This window comes from Hippoglossus hippoglossus, chromosome 5 (genome assembly GCF_009819705.1).
Source record: "Hippoglossus hippoglossus isolate fHipHip1 chromosome 5, fHipHip1.pri, whole genome shotgun sequence".
In the NCBI taxonomy this organism is placed as follows: Eukaryota; Metazoa; Chordata; class Actinopteri; order Pleuronectiformes; family Pleuronectidae; genus Hippoglossus; species Hippoglossus hippoglossus.
In genome coordinates, this window is record NC_047155.1 from 19,972,757 (window position 1) to 19,999,272 (window position 26,516).

A 26,516-nucleotide genomic window follows, 5' to 3' on the forward strand; every position below is an offset into this window, starting at 1 on the left:
CAAGTGGTGGGGTTATCACCATTAAAGCTTGTATGATTTAATGGTTATAATAACCCATGCCACTCTAGCTATAATCCTTTGATTTAATTGCCGTTATCACAATATTGACAATGACAAGAGTAAGACAATGGTGTTTCCACATTTCCATGAGTACGTTTGCACTGTCTCCAGACTTAAAGCTTGGGAAATAATCAAAACAGTAGAAATTTTAAGGACAGCTAAAACAAGAAAAATCAGATTCCATCACGTGAGGGAGTCGATTTCGATGGCAACCCAACTAGAGCTATTTCCAGCATTTCGTTAGAGCCGGCCAATAAATATTCCTGAAATATCTTCACATTTGGTATTCACAGCTACAGACCTAGACAAGTGGCAGCCTGCCGTCCAAAATGCACAGTGTCCAGACAGACGGCACACTTGGCAGCCCTCATGTTGAGGCCCACAGTGAAACGATGAGGGATGTTATGGTGCATTCTTTCCTTCACACGACGACCAAATTCTACGATACAAAGAGGAAGAAGCGGGCAGGGAGAGGAGTTACTGAAAGAGAATCATGGTACCATAACATTTTGTTACACAAGTAATCATTTCAGAAATCTGCAAAAATTGGATGAGTTCCAGTTTTTCAAGCAGCATGGGGCAATTTGAAAATGAATTGAATCTTTTGATTGCAGGTACAAAAGGCATATGAATCTATTTTTTTAAAAAGTCAATCAGAATTATATAATGCATGCCAATGAGCATGGGGTAAATTAAAATACTCCTGGGTGAAAGCTGCCTATACTGCCATATGCTATCTAAATCATGACTCCAGGAATGAGGCTGAAAAAAATAAATAGAAAGAAGACGCCAAACTTGACCTTTACGAGACAAATATTTGGTCAAGTTATGGTTTACGCGACAAAAGGACAAAAAGACAGATTTAGACTTTGTTAATATGTCTTTATAATGCATGATGCATGTAGATGAGCTCATGCATGTGAGGAGACGCACTGTGGTGACTGCTAACTTACTTTCAAAGGTGACCCTCCTCTTTTCTGTGAGGAGCAAGAGGAAAGAGACAGAAAGGAGAGAGCAGTCTAACAATAGCTAGGTGAAAGTAAAGGAACGCAGACAGTCAGGGGTCTGAATCACAAAGCAAGTTTGACTTAGTGATATCAATCACTAAGTCAAGTATTTTAGTTTATCATAACAGTATTTTATGTTATCATAACAACTGACACCATGGTGTTTAGAGATTCAGTTGCACATGATTACAGATCATTAATTTTCTCATCAGAAGATCCTGTTCAAATTGTTGCTTGCTATTTTTCCCACAGAGCTTTGTTAGTAGACGAGCTGTTTGCACATTTTGATATGAGTCACTGAACCTGCCACAATTCTATGATTATATGTAATACGAGGTTCAGTTTCCATGGTGATCAACCACCCCAAAAAATGTTGTGGTTTAGCTTTGTGATATAGGAAAGCCTGGATTAAAACCAGTGCTACCTGGCTAATCCACTATTCTTACTTTGTGAGACAGGCCCAAGCAGGATTACGACGTTAGCTGGATAAACGCAGTGAATAAAACCTGAAACAGCTCTTTTTGCTTCTGTGTCCTTGGTTTAACATGTGCTGAACAGATGTTATCCAATTTTATTCAACTTCATAATCCTGCTTGGTGAGACAGGCCATAGAAAGAACACACACATAAACACAACACGTAAATAAAACATGTGAACAGGGAGTCCCAATTGTGTCGACACCGATAGCATAAGGGTGATCAACTTCAAAACCCAGGTTCAAATTGACAGTGATGAGCTGAGGGCAACATGAGCGTCACTTGACTGTCTGTTTATTAGTCTGTGTGCATCTTGGTGTGTGTGACTAACCTTCAGGTGTGGACATCTCCTTACAGCGGGTGGAGGGGTTGAGCAGGCTGCTGGGATTGGGCTGATGTTCTGGGGATTTGACAATGGCCGACATGAGGATTTGGTGTCGAGCCTGGGCCGGAGTGGAAGGAGCCATATGTTCCTGTGCTTTGAAATGAGCAGCTGTGTGACCACAAGCAAATAAATCAACCCAATATTAGATCAGTGATATTACATTTGGCTCCATTACCAAAAAAACAAACAAATTAGAGTCTGAAATAGATCTTATCAGACATGACAGGTGTAGGCAATGGAGGAGCAGGATGCTGTCATGGCAACTCTATTACAAGATGACTGGGAAGAGATAAGGGAGCTGACTTTGGTTGTCATTTCTCATCTGAAATGGCAGGCCTCAATTTATCAAGGTATGATTTTTGATTTAAAAAAAAGTTAAATCAACTCTTCTGTGGCTCAGTGTCAACAACATTTAAAAGCCAAGTTTCACACAAACAAAGTATTGATTATAGGACTGTTGTGTTTGGACTTTTTGCCCATATCTATGGGAGGATTATCATCGAGGGTTAACTGCAGCACAACATCCCAGAAGGATGGAAGATTAACCATTTTGCACCAGGACTAAGCTGGCCAGGAGATGCCATTAAGATATATGACATAATAGACAATGCTATATTTGGTGCAGTAAGAGTACTGTGTCCCTACCCTCTTCTCTGAGGGACCGTAGCTCTATCCTCATCTTCTGCAGAGCCTCTTCTAGCTCTGCACACCTTGAGCGCTCCTTCTCCAGAGCCAGTTTCATGTCACTGTACTGCATGGGAACTGCCGGCTGGGCCTGTGGAGCCAGCGTTCCGTTAGTTGTGGTACCTACATCTTCTCGCCGCCGCCCAAATATACCCTGTTCAGAGAAGAAACGGAACTGAATTGGTTAATAAAGATACACAGATGTCATTACTTATATTGCACATGAACACAACCGTACGTACAAAGCTTTTAATTTAAGATGATTATCAATTTAATATGGTTTATAGTTTATGCAAAATATTTTCAGACCTTCTTTTTCTTGGTGGGCTGGTCCATTTTCGCCTGGAGGAAGTCAATGAGTTTAGTCTGCTGGGAGATGGTCCCCTCCATCTTCACCTTCTCGTGGGAGTACACAGCCTGCAGGAAGGAAAACAGAGGATTTCAGAAAAAAATCCCTCTGGAGAAAACTTTAAAAGAATTTCCTCTGAGAAGACATGAATTAGTTACTTACTTTATCATCTTGGTCTCACTGGGATACCTTGTAACTTGCACACATCATCAGTCTTATTCTAATATCCCACTATGACTCATTTTCTCCCAGGAGACCATTGTATTTCATCAAATTACGAATGTGTTGCACTTCACACCTGTATATTCTCCAGCTGGTACTCGAGATCAGTTCTCTCCGTCTTGAGCATGTCAGTCTGGTCCAGGGCGTCCTGCAGACCTTGGGTTAAGCGGAAAATGTGGCTCTTTTGCAGGTCCATCTGCTGCTGCAGTTTCCCTTGCTGTTGAAACACCAGAACAGAGATATTTAAATACAGATTTAAATAAAAAAATGTGTCATATTTCAAAGTGGTCACAAATTAACTCAAATAAGAGGAGATACGTTCCAAACAAAATAAGTAATTGAATACATTTCTTTAACAGCTGATTAAAAGTACTCTCCCTGGTCCTGGGTTTTAAGGAGTTATAGGGGACATAAATATAAGTTATATTTAATCAGTTATGTTATATAGGGTGGTCATATTTGACTTTTTACCTCTTCCATGAGCCTCTGTTTCAGTTCTCGCTCGGTCTCCAGTTTCTGCTGCAAGCTGCGGGCGTTCATCTCTAGCATTGCGTGCTTCTTCTCCAGATCATTGAGCTGTGTGAGTGCACGTTAAAACAAAACACAACGCAGCTACTTACTCTGCTTCAGAAGGGACACAAATATCTGTTGACTTTTCAGTCCATGGACAGAAGATTGGGGTTCATGTTGAAGACATAGGGACATTAGTGACTCACAGTATCAGACAGACTTTCAGCCTTTAGTCTCTGCTCCTTCAAAGCATGCTGTAAGGCCACTATCTCAGCTTTGTGCTCTTTGACGGCCAGTTCCACTGCCTGGCGAGACTCGCTGCTGCGCTGGTCTGCACGCATCCTGTGAACAGCAACAGGGTTAATACATCTTGATGGATATACTTAATGACACCGAGCGGTCGTTCTAATTTATAACACTGCTTGAATCTTACCTATTCTGCTTCTCATTGTCCAGGAGTCTCTGCAGGTCCCTTGTGCGTCTCTCAGCTTGGCTTTTTTCGTCCTCCAGGGCCCCTCTCCAAGCCTCCCACTGCCGCTCTTTCTCCAGCAGCTCGTCGTTTAGGGACTCCAGCTCCACCACCTGCTCCTCCAACATGCTGCATGTTGTCTTCAGTGTCTCAATGTTCTAGAAAGATCAACACAAGAATGACTAAAAAGAACATCTTTCAGTTGTTTTTCAGCCAAAGCATGTGATTGCTGCCTCCTGCCTGTCAGTTTCAGTCACAGCTCACAGTCTCACTATGAGACTACAATATTACATGATTCCTTGATCTGAAAATAGGTAAAGCAAGAAAAAACTTAATGTAATCTGGCAACAACACTGTTTAACTTCCCACTATATCTACTAATATGATGTTCTGTTGGTAATTAGTTCTTTACATTCAAGTGCTTCATGCCTTGTTTAAGAATTTCAGTGTCCTTTTACCTGTTTCTGGTTGTTGAGGTGCATCTCGCGGTCAGCCACCTCCCTCCTCAGCCTGTCCACTTCCTGGCTGAGCTGCAGCTGGTCCTCCCTCTCATCGGACGCCTCGTCAAGTTGTTTGGACAGGTAGAAGTTCTGGCGGTTCAACTCAGCATTCTCCTGACTCAGCTGGGTAAGCTGCTCCTCCAGGTCAGTGATCACCTGAGGGAATACAAACATAAGGACATTAGCCTTGCTTATCGAAATGAAAAGGTATTTTAGTATCTGTTAAAAAAGGCCAAGGTAAAATAATCATTTGAGTAATATAGTCAAGTACTAATATTGAACTCTCACTAGTAAGAGACATATCTTTAGCACGTAGGATTGAGAAAGTCTCTTTCACTAAGCGGGGTAAATGTCCAAAAAATAATTCTAAATTTTTTATTTAATAGCTGAAGGCTAAAAAAAATGTTTTAAATGGCAATGGAACTGTTCGGTTACACTGGAGGTTTTTTGTGAGGGAAACGTATCAGCACCAGTAACATAAATAATTGAGATCAAAAATACAAAATTGTAAGTGAAATAAAATTGAATACAAAATTAACAAGTACAACTAGGGCATCCTCTATGAAATCTAGCTGTGTTTTCTTGCCAAATACTTCATTTAGTAACTACATTTCTAAATTAATACTAAGTTTTGTAATTGCACTTAAACAATCACAATTACAAGGTTGCATGGAAACTTTCAGAGATTGTTTTGCTGCTGTTGAGAGCAGAGACAAAAGCCTGCAGCAACACTTACTGAGCAGCTGTCTCTCAAGGCATCAAACTTGCGCTGAATTTCGTCTCTGTGGTTCTATAAGAAACAAAAGCAAATGAAGATCAAAAATACAACATCGGACTGCTAAAGAATCATGAGGAATTATTTATTGCTGACACCATTATTCAGAGCAGATTGAAAACATGATCTGAACTGCAAGCAAGATAGCGGTTGTTGACAACTAAATACACTTATACAGTATGTATGTGCACCTGCATTGCTATGAGTGACTCTAATTGCACACTGTGTTTGCATTTGCGTCCTACCCTGAGGGCGTTGATCTCCTCCTCAGCCTCAGCGGTGGTCTCTTCCAGCTCGGTCTTTGCCTGTTGCAGCTGGCTCTCCAGGGCAAGACGTGCAGCCTGCAGGCTGCTAATCTGAGACTCACGCTCCTGCAGAGACAAGGTCAACTCCGACACCTGTCTCTTGATCTCCAGCTTCTCTTCTTCATGTTCCAGGCCCATCTACAAGAGGGCAGGACTTGTGTGAATGTTGTATGTATATGGAAATGTAAATCAGACATGAACAGATTGTATTTGTATTGAATTTACAGATCCGTTTAACCTGCTCAGGGGACCAGATGGTAGATGTTATTGGACATCAATTTAGAAATTGGAGTCAATTTAAAAAATGGTTAAATTCAACATGGAAGAAAACAACATCTCTCTGTAGTCCTACCATTTCCCAAAAATTACAGATATAAATGTGAAACCTGCAGTTACATCTAAAATTATACAGAGGCTACCTTTGCTTTCAGTAGGTTACAGCCAATTTCAAAACTTGTCAGAAACGTTTTAATGCCATTGTTAAATTTAAGAGGCATTAAAAGAAACAAAACTGAGAAATCCTTAATATGTTTATCATTATGAATCAAAAAATCACCCCAACTAAAACCAACTGAATCTGCAGTATAAGAATTAGGACAAAATTAGATTAATTAGAAGATGACAGGGGATATAAGTCCAAATATCAGATATAGAAATTCAGTTTGAAATTGCAAAACTGGGGAAGCAGAGAGAAATCTAAAAGTAGATCATGTAAAAAGACCCAGTTTAAATTTGAGACCTTTCAAGATTTTTAAAAGAACACACACTGTGCTGGAAGTGTTCTCAAATAAAAAAAAGTTGAAACACACAAGGATGCATTAAGCTTCTTCATAGGTTTCAGAGTTATAAAGATGGACTGCTGATAGAACTGAAAGTAGACGTGTGTGTGTGTGTGTGTGTGTGTGTGTGTGAGTGTGTGTGAGAGGACTGTATGTTTGTGTGTTGTTAGGTGAGGCTGGAGAGAGGTTAGTAATTAGTGCCAGTCTATATGTCACATCTCAGTGGGGAAGAGTGTATGGAGTTTGAGCTATGACGACTATGAGACTTCCCACCAGGGGGGTGAGAGCCCTCAAACAGGAGCGAGGGGGCGGTGCTATGTGGTCCTCAATTATATCAAAACTTCTTTTAATAGAATAGGTACAGAGCTAATGGGTTTTGTGGTGTATCTCTATTTTTTTATTTATTTAAACCTATGACTTGATTTTAATGTATTTTCAAATATTTACAGGTGACTGTCTAACGTCAGTTCATAAGACAAATTATTCAGGCACTTGGGGAAGTGTCAGAAAGAGGAGGCGTTATACCGGACTGTTGTGGTACAGAGTAAGCTGAGCCACAAACAAAGCACTCGATTTACCAGCTGATCTTCCGTCCAACCCTTGCTACGGTCATGAACTTATGGTAGTGAATTCTGCAGGGCAGCTGGGCTCAGCAGGAGCTGCTGTGGTGTAGAAACTGCTCCGTGTGTAGAAAAGGAGTCAGTTGAGGTGGTTCAGGCATCTGATGCCTCCTGGGCACCTTCCATTTGAAATCTTCCAGGTAATCCCAAATAGTAGAAGGCCCCGGGGGAAACCCAGAACACACTGGGGGGGATCGCATCTCATCGAGCCTGGGGATGTCTCGGGATCTCCGTTATATTTTCATTAGTTTTAATATATTCTCTCACCTGTTGTCAGTCAATGCAGTTACATCATCCTAGAGAACTAATATTAATACACCACTAAACCAGCAACTTTATCTTGTGTGAAGGCTAAATGGAAATTTTTCAGAGGTGCCACTGTCGTCCTGCTTTATTTAATTAGCTCTTTATCTGAAAGGGATCTGAGCTTGGTAGCTGCTCAGCTTCTTTAATCCCTTTTGTGGATACTAATGAGTAATGCTCCACTGTGTATTACTTAAAATGAGGCATTTTATCTCCAGTTTCCTGTTGCCCCACCTCCCGCAGCCTGCTCTCCAGCTCCAGCAGTCGGGTCCTCTTGGTCTGCTCCTGTTGACTCATCTTGTCCAGGTGCTCCTCCAGTTTGGCGTTTTGGGCCTCCAGCTTCCCTGCCTGAGACTCCAGGTAGAACTTCTGCTGCCGTAGCTCTGAGATCATCTCCTCTTGGGCTTTCCTGACCAAAAACAACACCCACACAAACCCATTATACTGACTGTTTAGAGTCTGAGACTGTTTAGTCTTTCATATTGTTCTCTAGAGGAGAATTTTAAGCGGCATGCAAATTAGTAATGTCAGCCAAAAGGTTTCTTTCAAAGTCACCTTTGTGTTCAATATACTGTAGCTGATCCAGTACACAAAAACTTGTAAATTTAGGTGACAATATGTACATTATACTTACTAAAGTATGTATGTTATGTAACTTTTTTAAGTTACAATAAGTTAAAGATTTATTTCCTGTATTTTATTTTGCAGTTATCCTGTCGAGGGAGATAGATCAGCCAAGGTACACAAACATGTACACTAATGAAGTGATGCAGACTCCAAGACACAGCCAGTGTGGGCACTCATGAAAGCACAGTGTGGGCAGATGGTCTAGTTAACTTACATATTCTTCTGGGTATAGATGCTGCTGTTAGCGGCCAGCTTGTTAGCCTCTGACAGCTCAGCGATGCGCTGCTCCAGGTTCTTCATCTTGGAATCCATAGCATTAATGGTCTGCAGGAAGAGGGAGACGCAACATTAGTTGAAATCACATCCCAGCAAACACGCTCCAAATGCAGTACTCATATATTCCACTTTGATTGACAGCCAAATCCTACTAAGAACCTTGGGATGCATATATTTGAGCTGCACTTTTTTTTTTACAGGAAACAGAATTCTGTACTCCAGTAAAATCCTATTAGAGTCCATTAAGGTGTTGCTTGAATCGTCTACTGTCAATGTCAGATGACTACCTCTAAAAGCTTCTTAACTGCTTCAATTCTACCACATTAACCAGATTAGGGCTTGGGCCAAGGCTTTATAGTGCAACATGAAGTATACTACAATGTAATCCCACTGTAAAGTCCGGTACAATTTGCACCACAATAGCAAATTACAGACTAAGAATTGAATGAAAAACATTGATAGATTTTAGTTGTCAAACTCTGAGAACAACTTCAGAGGTGAATGAAAAGGGATCATTTGTTTACAAACTTTCACCAAGTGAGACTCACATAGTGCATTGGACTTGCTTAGTATAAAGAAGAGAAAAAAACATACACCGCTGCTGCTGAAGATAATTCCATAAAAATGTATTTGACAATGTGAAATATTTTAATCCCTCAGTTTAGCAGCAAATAACAAGGTGTATAAACATTTTTTAAAAAACTGCTGTGTTTCCTTACTGCTTTCTGTTCACTGATAAGTTTGCAGTTCTCCCTGGACTCCTCCACATGTTGGGCTCTTCTGGCCTCAAGGCTCTCCTTGTCAGCCAGGTCTACCTTCATCTGGGTCTCCAGAACCTTGATTAGACACAAGATGAGACATATTCATGTTTAGTTTGAAGTCTATAATCTGCTGCATTACAAAAGCAAATTGACATGGCTGTAACCTGGTGTGGAAGCGATAATTAGTGTGGTGTCAAGTCTCACTGTAAAACATGTGGCAGCTCCGACTTACATCTTCCACAACAATGATTTAAAATAGCAGCACTGACAAGGAATTACTTCTTAAACATATACAGTCAATTGGCAGTCCATCAGGTACAACTAGCTTAAAGTAACAGTCCAGGGTCATCAAACATCATTTATAGACTGTAGTCTCCAAGGCTGTTAAAATGAGCTACATCATAAAGAGTGGGGTTTCTGTTATTTTATATAAATAGAGTGGAAAAATTAATACATTATATAGTAATAGTTGAACCTAACAATCATGAATGTAGGAGTTGAAGGGTCTTATAAAAGTCTGTGGGGAGGTGCTGTTCTGTAGTATTTTGTCTGTGGAAAATGTCCTGGGATTATTGCAAAAAAACAAAACAAATTCCTTATGGGGACAATAAAATAATCTATCTATCTATCATTTACAGTCCTGATGTATATATCATACATTCCCACCTTGATCTTGTCCTCAAAAAGCCTCTCTTTCTGAACCAGTTGGGTTTCCATTCTCTGGGCTGTCGACTGGGCATCTCGCAGGTTGTCCTCCAGTTCCTGGAGAATGTAGAATCAAAAAGGTAACTGGAAACATTCAACACAATAAAATATACTCAAAAGAAAATTCTGTGGTTGTATTATTCACAAGAACCACCATGGTTAAAGTCCTTGAAACATGATTACACAATCTACTGAAAAATATCTACAATCTAAATTCAAAAACATAAAAAGAAATTAAACGAAGAAACTTGCATAGAAAAGCTGGAAATCCACAAGTCGGTTGCAGCGTTGCCTGCTCATGCTGACGCTGCTAAAATCCTATATCTGTTTAAATCTATACATTTACTGACGCTTGTTAACTAGTACCAATTTTAGAGTTCACTTAGCATGGAACTGTCTAATGAGAGTGTGTACTCTAAGATAAGTGAGGAGGATAGAGGAGAGGGCTGAATGAACAGGAGAGGTGGGCAGAGGGGGGTGAAATTAGGGGTGGAGTGGGGCAAAGTATTAGCGAGCCTTATCTTTAGCTCTCTCACCAGGATCTTTTCAGCCATCTGCTGGATCTGCTGGGATTTGGTTTGAATGTCATCTTTCAGCTTATTCTCCCGCCGCTCAACCATTTCCAGCCTCTTTACCTGGTTCTCCAGGGTCTTCCTGCCCTCCTGCTTACACAACGAAGATAATAACATAAAACTAACCACACTGACAATTTCTCAAGGGTTAATTGTTGGGGCCGCCCAATCACAAACACCAAACATTTTTTAATCATTGAACATTGTAGGTTTAGTGTGATACCTCTGTCTCTCTGAGGCGACGTTTTAAAGTGTCACTGGAGTCGCTTTTGCCTCGCAGACGCTCCAGGTCACGTTCCAGACGCTCTTTGGCCTGCCGGACATTCTGCAGCAGCTCCGTTGCTTCTGTGCTCGCTTTCACTGCCTGGGGGAGGTCAAGAGTTCAAAGGCTTTTAGTGGATCCCCAGACAAACCTCGTGATATGCTTGAGCAATTCCTGTCCCCTGAGATATTGCAAAAAAAAGCCTCTCTGGAAAGAGACCCAGAGCAAGCCAACCACTGTTGATCTGCTTCTCATACTATCAGGAGAAAAGAGGTTCTCCCAACTCTAAAAGCACAAATAATGTTAATGTGAGTAAAATAGCGAAAATGTATTTACCTTGGACAGTTTGTCCTGGAGCTCTTGGATTTTCACCTGCTGCTCGGAGTTAGTCTTAACAGAGAAAAAAAACAAAACACTGTAAGCTCAGACACAAAGTTTTAGTGTCAGTGATGCTAAAACCATGAAGATTTATCTGAACAGAGGAACTTATACCTTCTCAAGTTTAGAGAGAAGCTCCTCCACGTCGGCCTTTCCCTGCTCTTTGGCCTGAAAAATAAGGTAGAAAAAAGAAAAAGAATTCTCAGCCTTAGACTTGGTCACGATTTAATTTGCATTACCTGACCTTTAACCATCTCTGATGCAAACAAACCTTCTGGATTCTCTGCTGGTATTCAACAGCTTTCCTTTTCAGTTCTTCACTTGTTTGTCTGGAGTCCCTAAGTTCGGCTTCATAGAGGTCACTGCGGCGCCGGGCAGCTGACAGGTCCTCCTCCAGCTGCCTGACAGTGACCTGCATCTCTTCCAGCTGGGCATGGTACTCCTGAGGGCGGAGAAACAACACAGTCCCCATCAATATAGAAAGAAATGCGCTCCAAAAAGTGTCAGTATTCATAAAACGAGAGATCAGGTTAGAACCTGAATTTTAAAAGACATTAACATTGTATCGACAGCGGACATGGCTGTTATACTTCATATTTCTAGATCTCATTTCCATCTCGTATGTCTTACATAATATTCTCAGCATTGCATACTGAACCAAACTGCTGAATGCATTGTGACATGGCGACAACTTCTACTTTGAAACCTATCTGAGGACTTCAGGGAAATAACTGGTTCTGGTTAAACTGTTGGAAAATAACTGTTGCCATTTTAGTGGGAATCTAAGTGTTTTTTCCCAGCTCAGTAAAATGAAAGCATTTTGAAAGCATTTCTGTAGGAAGAATAAAATAAAATATATGGGTGCAGCTTTTCAGGTTGTGCCACAATGAAATGTTTAAGACTGCTGTATCATCATAAGCTAAATTTCACAAAGTTGTTGCTTTGTGTGTTTTTCTTAAATAAATGTATCGTTCTGTTCAGGAATCTCCTGGAGAAAAAAAACAATTAGCACATTTTTAGTTTTAGCAAGAGCAGCAACAGCAGCAAGAGCTTTTTAGAACAGCTTCAACAAAGGAACTGAGCTGTTCGTACAGGCGGCAGCTTCTGGCTGTGCTATACAGACAAAGATGTACTTCACAGATCTGCTGACACTGTCTCATTGCGCAGTGATTTAGAGAAACTGCAGTGCACCGCTGCAATGACCATTTATCACTAAAACTGTCAAAATCAAAGATAACAACTCAAGGTTTACTACTTCAAAGCTGCAGTTGGCAACTTTGTGAGTGAAAGGAAAATAACTGCTTTGCAGAGACAACATGTTACACTGATGTTGGTGTAACAATAAATCTTTGATTTCACCTCCTGATCACTTCCTGTACAGTGACACTGGATAAATGCAAAGAATGACTCGACCGGGTCCCAATCACAAAGGATGACATGTCTGCTACAGCCCTGATTAACTTAAAAAAACTATTCTTTTTTTTGTTTCTGAACATATTTCCTAATTAAATTTTAACTTGTGATATTAATCATGAACGTATGTTCGATTATTGTAAACACTGTGTTATTCCCCTAGTAGGAGGATGGGCCGATCTCTAGAGTAATGATAAAAGTCTCCTTCACTTTGGTAGCTTGCAGGGATATCATCTGTTCAGATGACCATATGAGTGCTAAGGACAAGGGAGTCCTCAGAGGGGAAGCCCCGTCTGTGTGACGCAGAGCAGGAGTATAATCTCAGGGATGATTCAGGTATTCTGTTAATAGTTATGGCAGTAAAAACACGAGATGTAATATGATACAAACAGTATAAACACGGTGGAAAGTAGAAGAATTTCAAGTAATAAGTAAACACTTATCATCCTAAATTAGTTTGGTGATGAAAAGAAGACAGAGTATCATCTGAATGAGGAGATTTCCATACTTGCTCTTTAATTTCCTGCAGCTTATTGCTCTGTTCTCGGATGTCATGCAGCAGCTGCAGGGCCTTGTCATCCTCTCGGGAGACCTCCACACGTGCCTCTTCCAAGCTTCGTTTCAGGCTCTGCAAACACACACACAGGGCTGTGATTGGTCTGAATTAATTCAGATTTCTGACATTACTGATTTATGTGTTCTCACATACAACACACAGACAGTGTTGTTATTGTGACTCACGCTGCACTCAGTAATGTAGGTGGCGAGGTCTTGCTCCAGGATGCCCCGCTGAGTCTCAGACGCCTTCAGCTCGACATCCTTCTGCTGGAGTACTGACTCCAGGTCAGTCATTTTACGCTGGAACCTGGAGATCTCCTGCTCCATCTGATTTCACCAGAGAAAACTGCACAATTACAGGCTTCTCTACAACTTTGCGGATGGTTAATATATAACTGAAAGGGGGATTAGTTGTGTTACATTCACTGTCTCAAATGCAGCAGAACCGTGAAGGACCTTAAGGAAGTGATTTAAAACACAAGATGTTGGTAAGGTGCTCTTTAATAATAATAATAATAATAATAATAATATAATTATTATTATAATAACAATGGCGGAATAGTTTTTGCAAAAAGCCTATTTCTGAAATATGGAAACAAAAAAATAGAAATTTCCAATCAGCCAGCAGATGTCTTAATCTAGTCATCCCTGGCTGCTCTTGCATTGGAATATAAGAATGAATTTTATTGTCATAAAGCCGAGTAATAAAACACTGAATTATTAATAAAGGCAATAAAAAGTCCACACTCACCTTGTGACATTTGTCTTGAGTTTCTTGTAATTCTTTGCTTTTCAGGTGAAGTTTCTTTTCAATAGAGTTGGCCTTAGCTGGAGAGTTGAGGACTGCAGACACTGATCTGAGGACAACAACATATACATCTTTAGTCCCATTTACTCCAAACATAAATACAAAATGCCTCACATGTTCTCAAATTTTGCATTGCAATAACCAGCTCTAAATGTTTGCGTTTTTGCATCTATACTTAGACAACTCATCGTGGTCAAGCGCCATATTCAGACACATTTTGAACAACATCATGTAAGGACGTGAGCAAGCTTTTCTGTTGTGTAAAAACAGAAATTCTCACATCATATCAGCTAACCAGCATGAGGATGACAGACAGTGTCATATCATTACATAAACCCACATCATTCAACGGCAAAGCCCGACAGTATTATAGCTGTAATCAAGATGGCTGAAACGCAGACAACACCCACACATCATAAATGAGCAACAGACACCGAGAGGATGGAAATTTGCCTTGACTCAACTTTAAGAACAACACTCAGAAGAATGTGTAGTCATAACAATAAGGCATTCAACAGAGCACTTTTGAAGACAGAAGGAGCTGGACATATTCCATTCATCAAGGTTTATTCAGGACAAAACAGCAAGAATATTTGCTCTTTGCCAGACAAAATCATTTTACAGGAGAATTTTAGCCGTGCTGTTTACTTTGGAGTGGTCTATACAGATGTCTGCAGTGAGTCCACTGAACCTATTTTTAATGTTTATGTAAAGTGATGTCCTATTTTATTTCCAGTCAAAGTCAAGTCAATTTCCTTCTCTTGACTAGAGAAAAGAGCAACTGTGAATAGAAGTCTTCTAAATAAATGAATGGGTCTGTATGAATGAGTTCACAAATACCGCAGAGGGGTCTTTAATAAAGTTGACTCAGTCTGAGTCACAGTGTTAAAAATAATCACAGCTCCCTTTGCCGCTGCAGAAACGCCCCCTGAAACGCACACTATTATACAGTAAAAAAATAAAATATAAATATGTATATACATAGAGGGGAAGAGAGTGTATAAATCAGACACATCTGGCTCACATCTCTTACAAACACATCAACAACTCAATCAATTTTACAGGAATCTGGACTCAAGAAAAGAAACGTTCTTGATGAAACTGTTGCCAATTAAAAATGTATGTTAGACATCAAAATTCATAAAGTTGTCCACCGTCTAGTTGAAGAGTTTAGGATGACAGCAATAATAGGGCAATTTAAAACTCTGAAAAATGTTATGCTCTAACTTGCATGTTTTCACAACTCATGTCTTTCTTAAAACATTTAAAAAGGCACTGTGAATTTTAGTATGAAGTGTAGACAAATTCATTCTTCACCTTAATCTATTGACTTCTCATTATTTATGTATTAGACTATAAACCAAAGGAAACATCAACAATGTTTTGAAGGCATGTTTATAATTTTTACTGTTCTAAACATCAAAATAGAAAATAAATAAAGAGAAAAAACCAGGCCTCAATTTTCCTATCTGAGGAATATGGTCATTGTCATGTCTCTGTAATCTGGAGGGGAAATAAATGAGTAGCCAGTGCAGACTGCATTATTGAAGAGAATCAAAGAGAGACAGGGACTGAGAAGAAGTGTGCAAGTTAAAGGCTGAGCAGCTCTCAACAGGTACACAAAGAGAATGGACCATATGCAATAACAAACACGAACGCTGAGGAAAACGCAAACAAACAGTTAATCCTGTGAGTAGAAAAATCCCACACCTATGCAGGGTTGCAAAGGTAGGAGATTTTTCCTGGGAACTGTCAATCATTTCTGGAAAAACTGAAAATTCAACAATTCATTTGTCATTTTAACCATGTGCATATAACGACATAATAATAATAATAATAATAATAATACACAAAAACAACACTGAATCAATCATCAAGGAAATAAGCAACTCCGTCCATAAAATGAGGTTGGACCAAATGGATTTCATTGGATGAATCTGCATTTGTTTCCACACCAATTTAGTTTTTTGGTGCCAGACTGTATTTATTCATTTTATTTATTCATACAAACAAACAAACGTTTTAACATTGTGTTACTTGTGGAGATACCACATCAAGAGGAAACTGACCAGATGACGGCATGAGATGAAAAGTCAGTTGACTATTGAAATCATTAAGAATCATCCTCTGGGGACTATATATTCTCATAACATAGCCATCTGGCAGTGTCAATTCAAGGCAATCTGGTCAGCAGTTATCTAAATATTCCACTCTTGACTCAAGTGTTAAATGATGATCAGACAGACAGACCAACTGATACTATTGTCCTTATGCACAGTCACTAGTGGGCAAAAACCAAAGACATACCATAAGTGGAAAAAAAAAAAAATATATATATATATATACACGTTTTTCAAAAACACCCTCAGAATATTTCATTTACCTCAAGATTCCTCAAAAGGACCATGCAAAGATGATTCTCTGACAGTAAACCACTGTCGGCTTTTTATAAATGTGAGGCAAGCTGTTAAGGGGATTTTGTTGTTGAGTTTTTCCTAATGAGGAGTCAGACAGACAAGTTTACAGAGAATGGAAAACCCCCCAAAACACATGATTAGCATTTCATTATGCCTGGAGTTGCGTTCATTTCTCTTTCCTTTTTGGAATTGTAAAGAATAATATGTACACACACACACACACACACACACACACACACACACACACACACACACACACACACACACACACACACACACACACACACACACACACACACACACACACACACACACACACACACACACACACACACACACACACACACACACACACACACAAATCTGACACATTCTATGAGCTCTGAGCTCCTCTTAATCAAATGCAGCAATGGAAAAGACTGGCGTCTGATAAAAACCATGAACAGATGACTGATGGTGTAACAGCAAGGGACAGAGACATTAGAAGAGGGAGAAAATAAAAGGAAGCGATGAGACGGGTAACGATGGGGGTGGGGACTGGGGGAAAAAAAACATCATGGTAGAAATAGATTCTCGTTCCCCAATCTGAGCTCTCATCCTTTTCCCTGTCTAATCTACTCACGCTTTTTCTTCCCACTCTGTTGTTGCTGCTGTCATGATCCGCAGTCTCGAGCACCATTAACCTGCCACAGAATTGCCATGGGGCAATGAAATGAATCCTATCCTCCTGCATTATCATCAGAGGTTAAGAAGCCAAAGACCATTAGGGATGATTACAGTGACCAAAATCCAAGCTATAAAAGTCAGCAGCTCATTATACTGCACGGTAACAGAGAAAGCACAATAACAGCAGTGAGGGTTGGAGCATGTCTATGTGTGAGGTTCCACCTCTCGGCAAACCTCATTGACAAACTCAGCCGCATACCAATCAGCACCGATTGCACGAAATGCCAGCTTACATCCCCTGGTCCATTCATTTGATGTGAATGTGCTATCCAGAGGCACAAAAACAAGAATCAAAGGAAAAAGAGCCTCAGAGAAGAGGGGGATCCCTCCTCTTGCTCATTCCTTGCCTGACACAGCATATGGCCAAACCCTTTTCAGCCCCAACAGGCAAAACACCGATGACAGGGAGACAACACCAGATGCCCAGGGCACCACACCAGGTGACATGAAACAAGGCTATCAGGAATTTGTTTCAAGGGTTATGGGGAGTCTAATGGAAGAACAGAAGCCGAGGGTATCACAGGGACTTTTACCAACAAAGGTGTGTTAGAGAGGTGTATACAAGAGGTATCTGCGTTGAACAGAGGAAAAAGAGGGGGTTGCCCTTAAAAAAACAAACAATGCAGAGTAAACAGGTAGCACTTACTCAGTTTTGGCCAATGTTGTCAATGCTCTGCTGAAGAACCAGCCTAGAAAGGGCAGATCCAGGCCCTGGAAGCCCACCGACAGAGCTCCTGGCTGGGCTGCTGAGGCTGGCCGGGGGGCTGCCTGCTCTGGCTCCTCAAAATTAGAGGTGTCATCTTCAGTGTGCAATGCAGGAACAAAAGGCGGGAGAACTGCAGGAGAGAAGGATGAGAGGAGGGAGTAAGTGAGGGCAGGGAAAAAAGGAAGCAGGTAATAAAACACGGTAATAAAAAAAATGTAAAAGATATTAAAAAAAATACATACAACAAGGATGAAGGGAAGAGAAAGGAGGGGAGGAGGAACGGAGCAGAGCGGTGTGAGCCTAGAGTGCGGTAAGTCGCGCGCTGATGCACATGCTGCCTCTCAGTCCCTCCCTCCCTCCTCTACCTCTCCCTCTCTCGCTCTCTCTCTCTCATACACACATGCTCACTCCCTCTCCCTCACTGCAGCAGAGCAAGTTAATCAGCTAGAGCTGAAGCATAGAGCTCTATCTGTGCCCACTTATTAATACAATGTGGCTGCAGTTCCAAAACAAACATGTATAAATGTAATTCTCTTCTTTATGTTAATATCTATTGGTCAATAATCTAAAGCCGTAAATCAATATATCAGAAACATTTCCTGCACGTACACACACAGACATGTACACATACACTATTCAGCATTGATAGGGATATAATGAGTGGAAAGCAGCTCAGAGCACACAGATGACTGGCGCAGCAATGTTTCATAATTGCCCCATAATCAAAAAGCAGGGGTTGTTCATCTGAAAAAGAGCGATTCTGCACAGAAAAATACACGCTCCTCAGCCCTGCAGCTACACATGCCAACAACAGAACCACTGTAGAGCTGCAGTTCTTAAATGTGACCATGCTTTGCTGAAAATGTCCATAAATGTGAATGTTGCGGGTGTGTGTGTGTGTTTTCCAAAAGCTGGTCAGGTGAAAATGTCAACCTCATTTTCATTCAGTGCACTCTCAAGATTTAATGGCAAGAGTGACGTTCAACAAAAGCACATGTATTTCCGTCACAGAGAGCATGTCTGGTGGTGCTAGCGTAAAATAATTTGTGCTGCGTCTGTTGTGAAGCAGATGAGTTGCAGTTCTGTACTCCGCGTGTGTTGCTTCTCGTCTCTGGCTCCCTCCCATTCTGCTCCTCGGGAAAGAGCTGGCCCACTGCCAACGGCGCATAGAATCTCATTATTTTACTACTGACACCACTGGCTACACAATCACTGTTTGGTGTCTATGTGTAACCGTACAAACACAGTGCACTTATTTATGTTTTAAACTACATTACTGCTTGACAACTAGTCCTATATCATCGGTCACAACATGATTACAGCAACACTGTAATTTCAAGCCAAATTGAGCTTTTTCTCTGGACAGACAAAGTCTCGAGGGAAAGGAATCTCCTCACCGTGTCGTAAGTTGTTCCAGTCGACACTGGAGAAGAAAGCGTGACAGTGGAGCCCCTGGAAACCCAGTCGCTCTTTGGCTCCACACAGCAAGCTCTGCACCAGGTCTACAAACTGCTTACTGGCCTGCGGCTGCTGCGGAAACTTTAGGAATTGCTGTGGGCAAACAACACAGACAAGGATTAATCACATAATTAATATGGTCAGGTATGACTTCGGGTAAATCGGACTGCATTTCACTGAGTATACTGGGAATGCTAAGCAGCCAGTATATTTCTTAACTAGTCTGGATTTATAAATTAGAGAAAATGACAGGTCAGATTCAACTTATTTTATTCATAGGAATACACAATTAATAATCCAAATAGTCTAGATGAGACTCTATGTACCTCAAAGTTGAGGATGTTGTGAATTGTCTTAGAAGTGCCATTAGAAAAAGGTGGCCTGCCATAGATCATCTCATAGGCTATGACGCCGAGGGACCACCAGTCACACTCCACCCCGTAAGTGCTGTGAGAGGAGCCCCCATCCATTGCCATCAGGACCTCAGGGGACAGGAAGTCCTGGGTGCCAACAGGCACCCTGGGAGCGGCTACCTGGAAAATGCAATAATTAAAGACAATAATGTCACGGTCAATAATACTACAGTTAAAACACAAAGCAAACTGTGTAATCTACTTACTGTTTTGTTAGCATTCAGCCTGGCAGCTGATCCAAAGTCTGCCAGCTTAATGTGACCAGTCCGATCGATGAGAACGTTCTCTGGTTTGACGTCTCTGCAAGTGGAGAGTTTAGAGGAGATCTGATACGGCATTTACAGAGCTGTTTGTTGCCTGAGTACTGTAATATGTCTACCGCTCTGACGATAATGGAATACATTTGTAAAGTCCAGCCATGTTTTTGTGTTACATAACATCCCGTTCAGTGCTCCGGGTTACATTACAATGCGACATTTCTCATGTTTAGTTAATGTTTTCCTGAATTATGCACATTCAGCCTTCCAGTGAAGACAAAAGGGAAACAAACAATGATTTATTGAGGCGCTAAGAAAATTTCCCCAATTAGTCTCTGGTCCTACTTTCAAACGGGTCATTACATTGCCAATTCACCCAGAATTAAGAACCTTTCCCAGTTAATCTCATGGATTTTCTTTTAAAGAAATTCACATGAAAATCTATTCAGTTCATAGGACCTTGCAAAATCCTATAGCTTCTCCCTCCTTCTTGGGAACATACAATTTACAATCTATAAGTGGGTTTTCCAGCTCTACATTTTTTTATTATTGTAATATACAGCAACAACTATTTCCATGAATATATGTTTCAAATTATTATTATTACATTCTTGGACGTCCAGTCTAGATTTCCACCCAATCTGATGAAAAACTGAGAAAGGCACTGAGTAGAGCTCATACCTCTGCCAAAGCCCAAAGAGTCTCCTTAAATTCAGTCAGGCTGCAACATTTGCACAGACTGACTATTCCTGATGTTTTTTCATCAAGATCTATAAATTGGTCAAAATGTGAAAAAACCCAATGTGAAAGAAATTGGAAATCCCATCCTTCCAATATTTTTTGTGGAAATCTGTTCCAAATATTAGAAATGTGTAACTAAAAGAGTATCTGGAGTAGAGCTATGGGATTTTGAAAGTTCCCAAGAATAATTCACATGATTTATTTCCAAGAAAAATCCATGATGTGAACTGGGAAGTCCTTGGTGAGCTGGTATGTAATGACCCACGACTATGTTATTCCATAGAGCCGTGAATGAGGTTTACGCAGCCCTTTTTCGCCTTACCTGTGAACGTAGCCCAGCTGGTGGACAGTATGAATGGCCTCTACCAGCTCAGCCAAATAGAACTGAGCCATGGATTCATCAAACTGATCCTCGTATCGGTTTAGTAGGGACATCAGGTCACCACCTGGCAAGTATTCCATCGCCTGAGGACACATTTGTAATGATATATGTTGCAGTGAGCGATCAATAAGTAACGTGAAAACCACTTGGATTTTGAAAGAGTATGTGTTTAAATAGAATTAAGTTGAACAGCTGTAACATGCCATTGAAATGTTTCTGAGTGGCTATAAATAGGCCTAGAAAGCATGAGAAACAGAGCAACAAGTGTAGGCCCACGTGTCTGAGCTTATATCAAAGCGCTTTTTAGCTTAAGCTAATAGGGTGGTTCTCCTCATTATAGATTCAGTTATGTAACACCAGACACTATTGCAGATTTATCTGATACTGCAGTCAAAAAAACGATCTTCCATAGCTAAAAATACACCAACAACAACTGCAAAAATACATGTTTTGTGTGTGTGTTTGTGATCTCAGGCTACAAGCAGACGTGTTTTCAAAGCAAGCAACATGTCACGACCAAAAATAAATAAATAAAACACATCTCATCCTCAGATACCTTATTTTTAAATTAAAAAAAAAAAGCTAATTACAAATCAACCTAGATCATGTTTGACTGAAATTCTCCTTTCTGCATCCTGAGCTGAAGGGCACTGGTCGGGCTGGTTGAGCTATATGGTTGCAGTCATACAGCCATGACAGGCAGAGAGCCCCTGGTGCATGAATGGTCTGCAAGACTGAATGAACGGGGAGCATTCTCCAGTGTTACCTAGCAACAGGGAGACTGGTGTCTCTCTGACACACCGATAAAGATGGATGCTTTGTATTTTCCTCCATGCTCAGTTAGGGAGCAGGGTGAGACAGAGGGGGAATGAAAAAAGGAGGAGGAGGAAGAATGGAGACAGACACGCGGGGGCAATGACGGAAAGTATAAGAAGAGGGGGAGTGAAAGAAAAACAAAGGGCAGTATGCAGTAAAAGGCTTGGCTGAGGAGGAAATGCTGTTTCCTCCACCCTGTGCCAATCTAACAGGTCAGCAGAGAAAATATAGATCCTCAGTGAGCTTAACAGCTATCACACTGATTACATGGGATGCTCTCTGTGAGGAGAGAATTGACACTTTACTTCACGGCTGTAGATTAGGCCATTAGACAGACACTAACATTTGTGGGAAATATGTCTGGGCACCTCCTTAACCAGACTCAAATGATAAGATGTATTAATTATGAATATGCACATTGAGTACTGACATCTTGGGGGTGTTTTACCTACACATGAAACACTGAGATTTTAGTTTCAGGTAGCTACTAAAACAACAGCTAGGCCCAAAGAGCCCCTCAAGGATCCTGTCCAGGGGAGGTTGAACACTGGTTAGCGTCATTAATGTGAACAAAATCCTAGTGGGGACCGTAAAGCTAACAGTTTCCCCCTGCCTCAAAGCATTACTTCGACATACAAGTTTTTCCTCTCATCCCCTCCTGAAGCAGCTCATGTCCTATTCTGACTGATGCCAGTGGTTTTTTTGTCACTTTATGGAAAACACAGCTGTGGCAGAAAATAAGAAAAATGAACACCTTCCAGAACAGGTTAATTGTAAAAAGCCTTCTATATAAAAACATATAAGCTATGCTGCGCTTTTTGCAAAACCCACATATAGAAATAAGATATTTTGGTTTTAGAATCAGGTCTCATCTTTCAGAATTCGAGACTTTGGAGTTGTCTTATTTTTTAATTATAGCTGGGGTTGTTGGAAGATGCATTTTTCCCCATTTATGACGGAGACCAGAGGCCTGTTTCAGACAGCAGATGAGCCAATCTCTGGGTTTACTGTTCCAGAAACTGAGATGACTTAAACCTTAAGCCAGAGATCATCATAACTTTGTTAACCTGCATTCCAGCAAGTTTTCTTCAACAAACCCTGAGTTTCTCTCCTGCTGAGTCTGAAGAAGTTTCTCACATGACACTTCATTTTCTCATTCAGACAGTAAATATATAAGCAAATATAAGAAATTTGCATACGTTTAGGTTTAGAGAACATTAACATCCAAATTGGACATTGGCTTGTTACCCAAGACCTATCTTTACAACATGTATAATCAGTCATCCATCTCTTACATTCAAATTTTACTCAAGGCTTCATCCTCAGCTCAGAAAGAAATCTATGCCCCTCTGTCTTTGTAACACAGAGTCTGTGGACTTGCATTACAATCCCTGCATAACCACTCAAATCTATGAGATTCTTTAAGATAAGACTCTACATTTTGTAGATGATGTGATATTTCTGGAAAAGACTTAAATTATTTTAATCTGGACTAAATGTTCAAAAGTGAGTTGAGTATAGGATGCAAATATTCTACACTAACATTAAATGTTCTTTTTTTTATTTCCTATATTTTAAAATAAAGTGATAAGAAACAGTTTTTTAACATTCTTTTACAAAATAGAATTATAGAATTTACATTTTCAGTTTCAATCTAGATGCTTTTTCGACTGCAAATCACCAAAATCCCCATTATAACTGGGTCAGACAATGAGATTACAATCACAGATCTAACTTATTTCCAATCTGTTGAATCTATATTTTCTTGTGCTGCCAGCAGCACTTTATTCCCATCAGGTTACAGGTGACTATATACATTTAAAAATGTAATCTAACGAACAGGATTTCAGCACTTTACCATCCATTAAGGAAATGAGTCTGCTAAATAGTGTAGTCTTGTGGACTACCCTGAATAAAATGTATTAGACTTAACTTATTGACACTTTTATCCAACTCAGACTCTCTCACTGCTGCACTTTTTTGAAAGATAAATGTAGATTGCCACACATCAATATTTCTCGTTTCTTTTCTAGTTTAATTGGATTAAAATGGAAGGCTCTTTATTTACCTGTTGCCATGACTAATTGTATGGGAGCTCCAATTTTCTATTCACTACACAGCAAACAAGCATGTTTCTCATGCTCTGAAAATATATTTAACATGTGTAGAAAATCAAGGTCATAATAAAGTATAAATTGTATCAAATAACTGTCTACTAATATAAATACTTGATCAAATACAATCTCTTTAACAGTCACCACTGTTAGACAGTCAGTAGATCGTTCAATGCCACTGCTACTATACAGATTTCACTCAGTCAAATATAAATTATTTCAAGATTTTGAGCGATTATGCAAACTCGTCAGTCAGTAACTGACTTCTCAGTGAACTGAGGACCAGAGAACCCTCACCTGGTATAATTTAGGGTGGGAAATGTATTTTGACAACACATTAAAATGCAGTTAAAATAGCCTCTCTTGTAAACAATTGCAAGGAACCACAGCTGTATAAATGTGTATCTCAGTTAGCATGCTTAAACAAAGAGGCTACCTCTAGGCATCTACAGCACAAAGCCTGTCCTCACCATGACTGTAGGAGGTGCTACTACATATACCATTTAACACAGCTAGCCCACCACATGTTAATTACCTGCCTCTACTATAAATATTTATTACAAAACTGAGAAAAAAAAAATCAACAAAAAATTCAGAAGCCTGCAGCCTCACCAGGTAGATGTGTTCTTTATCCTGGAAGGCATAGAGAAGCTGTGGGATCCAGGGACTGGTGTTCAGAGCCAGGATCCTCCGCTCTACTTCATGAAAAACCAGCTGAGGAGAATTGAAAAGGTAGGCAATCAGCACACATATAGAACAGCAACAATAGTGTTGGACAAACTGTCAATGTGAGTTGTGTACAATCCCCATCAACTCATCAATTTAAAACATTGATCTGATAAAAAACGTTAGAGGATGAATAGCGTTTAAATGTAATGTATGTGTCGTATTCAAAGAATTCATAAAAATTCGAATGCACATACCAAACTTTTGGACTAAAAGCATTCAAGACCTCTCTTCCTAGCTTCTTGCATGTTATATTGTTTGCTTGTTTAAAGTGGGATGCCACTTAAAATGATGCAAAGTAGTGACAGGTGGCATGAGCAAAAGATTTGTAATTCACACGAGTTGTTCATTATATGGCTCACTTCAGACTCCTTCCTGTTACAGCTCATGTACTATTCTGACTGAAATCTGTTCTATTAGTCACATGCTGAAGAGCACAGCTGTGAAATAATGTACACAGATGTATTCAACATTACAGCACCCCCCAGTGGACCATTTTCAGACTGCAACTTCAGGACACAAAATAGATAAAAACACTGTACAAAGCCTTCAAAGAGGATTGTGCAAAATACAAAATTACAACACTTAGTCCTATAAAAATACTATTTAAGATATAAATTCAAAGCAATAAACATTTATAAAAGTTGGGATTTGTTAACGTTTCCTCTTGTTCGTCTGACTTTTCTTATATTTCCTGTTTACTTGGTGATAAACAACACAGTTTGTGGTCAGTATCTGTATTCATTCAACATTTTTATATGAAATATGTCTGAATGAATTAACCTTTAAATTTGAAATCCTAAACCACAAATCTAGCATCATTGAAATGAGGGCACAGAAATGATTGCATGTTGCAGCCAAATGATCATTGTAACCAAGATTTTTTTTTAAATCCCATTACAGCGTGTCCCCACCATAAACAAATACTTTTCTTACATTTTCTTGAGTGCGCAAAACTGTCTTATCCATGACTTTCAGGGCACAAATGTCTCCAGTGGCTTTCTCTCGAACGACTTGGACTTCAGCAAAGTGACCGCGGCCGACCAACGCACGCAGTTCAAAGTCATCGACCCGAGGCTGCAGGGCCTGCAGCTCGGAGACCACTTCAGAAACTGTTTCACAGACAAAAAGAAAACACAGAGGTTTCAAGCCCATTGTTTGTGAGAAAGAAATTGAAACAACATTTAGGACACACTCTCTCAACACATCACAATTGAAAGGACATTTTTGAAATGTAGCTCTTATGGATTGAGATTAGGGCGGTGAAATTAAAAAATATCAACAATTATCGCAATATAATTTTCAGCAGTAGCAATCTATTAAAAGTCCAATATATATCTATTGCTTATTCATTGTGCAAGCCCACTTAGGATGTAAAACAAATTAAATCCACCTCAGATTGGTAAAATGTTTTGCTGTATGTCAAGTGTTTGTCATTCTCTGCTCATAAAGAAATGTTTAAAACCACAACCTTCACTCAGGAGCAAAAATCTGTTTTTAAACTTAAAAGAAACAATGTGGCATTTACTGTGACAATCATCGATATTGATGCTATGCAAATATAGATCATTCTAGCAAATGTCTTATTGTAATTTGCTCGTTGTGGATTATGCTTTTTAGTGATCACTTTTTTTGTGGAGGTAGGGGATGAGTGCAATACACACAAAAAAGCAAGAAAAAAAACCATAGGTCACTTTTTTTTACTGTAGAAGAGTGAAAAGAAGACAGAGGAAATGTGTCATGTTTTTCGAAAGCAAAAATAACAACAAAGAAATGTAGTATAGGTGTAGAATGCGTGCTTACACTTGTTGACAAAGTTCGCCACGTGATGGATGCTCATCAGCTCCGGGGAGGTGCACTCCTGGTAGAGGAGCAGCAGAGCCTCCAGGAACTCTTCCCGGCCCACAGTGCATCCCTCCTGCTGCCCCCGCAGACTGGCACGGCCCTGTGGACAGC

General features: G+C 40.1%; 1 protein-coding gene across 7 annotated transcripts in view; it reads right to left on the reverse strand.

Annotated features, from left to right (window-relative positions):
- The window catches only part of cita (citron rho-interacting serine/threonine kinase a), a 36,925-nt gene that overhangs the window by 9,781 nt on the left and 628 nt on the right, over positions 1-26,516 (reverse strand). For 3 of the 7 annotated variants that reach the window (XM_034584874.1, XM_034584876.1, XM_034584877.1), the window contains exons 3-33: positions 26,364-26,505; positions 25,497-25,672; positions 24,447-24,548; positions 20,845-20,987; positions 19,731-19,824; positions 19,438-19,644; positions 19,051-19,204; positions 17,594-17,783; positions 13,748-13,853; positions 13,180-13,323; positions 12,947-13,066; positions 11,297-11,467; positions 11,140-11,193; positions 10,984-11,037; positions 10,609-10,749; positions 10,350-10,478; positions 9,775-9,870; positions 9,067-9,183; positions 8,286-8,395; positions 7,679-7,853; positions 5,683-5,880; positions 5,399-5,452; positions 4,621-4,818; positions 4,127-4,320; positions 3,900-4,035; positions 3,655-3,759; positions 3,260-3,400; positions 2,922-3,029; positions 2,574-2,766; positions 1,875-2,036; positions 362-499 (exon numbers count right to left, since the gene is read on the reverse strand). In XM_034584874.1, the coding sequence (XP_034440765.1) occupies positions 362-499; positions 1,875-2,036; positions 2,574-2,766; positions 2,922-3,029; positions 3,260-3,400; positions 3,655-3,759; positions 3,900-4,035; positions 4,127-4,320; positions 4,621-4,818; positions 5,399-5,452; positions 5,683-5,880; positions 7,679-7,853; positions 8,286-8,395; positions 9,067-9,183; positions 9,775-9,870; positions 10,350-10,478; positions 10,609-10,749; positions 10,984-11,037; positions 11,140-11,193; positions 11,297-11,467; positions 12,947-13,066; positions 13,180-13,323; positions 13,748-13,853; positions 17,594-17,783; positions 19,051-19,204; positions 19,438-19,644; positions 19,731-19,824; positions 20,845-20,987; positions 24,447-24,548; positions 25,497-25,672; positions 26,364-26,505 (4,252 nt within the window). Of the gene's footprint in view, positions 1-361; positions 500-1,013; positions 1,038-1,874; positions 2,037-2,573; positions 2,767-2,921; positions 3,030-3,259; positions 3,401-3,654; positions 3,760-3,899; positions 4,036-4,126; positions 4,321-4,620; positions 4,819-5,398; positions 5,453-5,682; positions 5,881-7,678; positions 7,854-8,285; positions 8,396-9,066; positions 9,184-9,774; positions 9,871-10,349; positions 10,479-10,608; positions 10,750-10,983; positions 11,038-11,139; positions 11,194-11,296; positions 11,468-12,946; positions 13,067-13,179; positions 13,324-13,747; positions 13,854-16,843; positions 17,063-17,593; positions 17,784-19,050; positions 19,205-19,437; positions 19,645-19,730; positions 19,825-20,844; positions 20,988-24,446; positions 24,549-25,496; positions 25,673-26,363; positions 26,506-26,516 lie in introns of those variants that run through there. The other 4 variants (XM_034584873.1, XM_034584872.1, XM_034584875.1 and 1 more) reach the window with 4 other exon arrangements.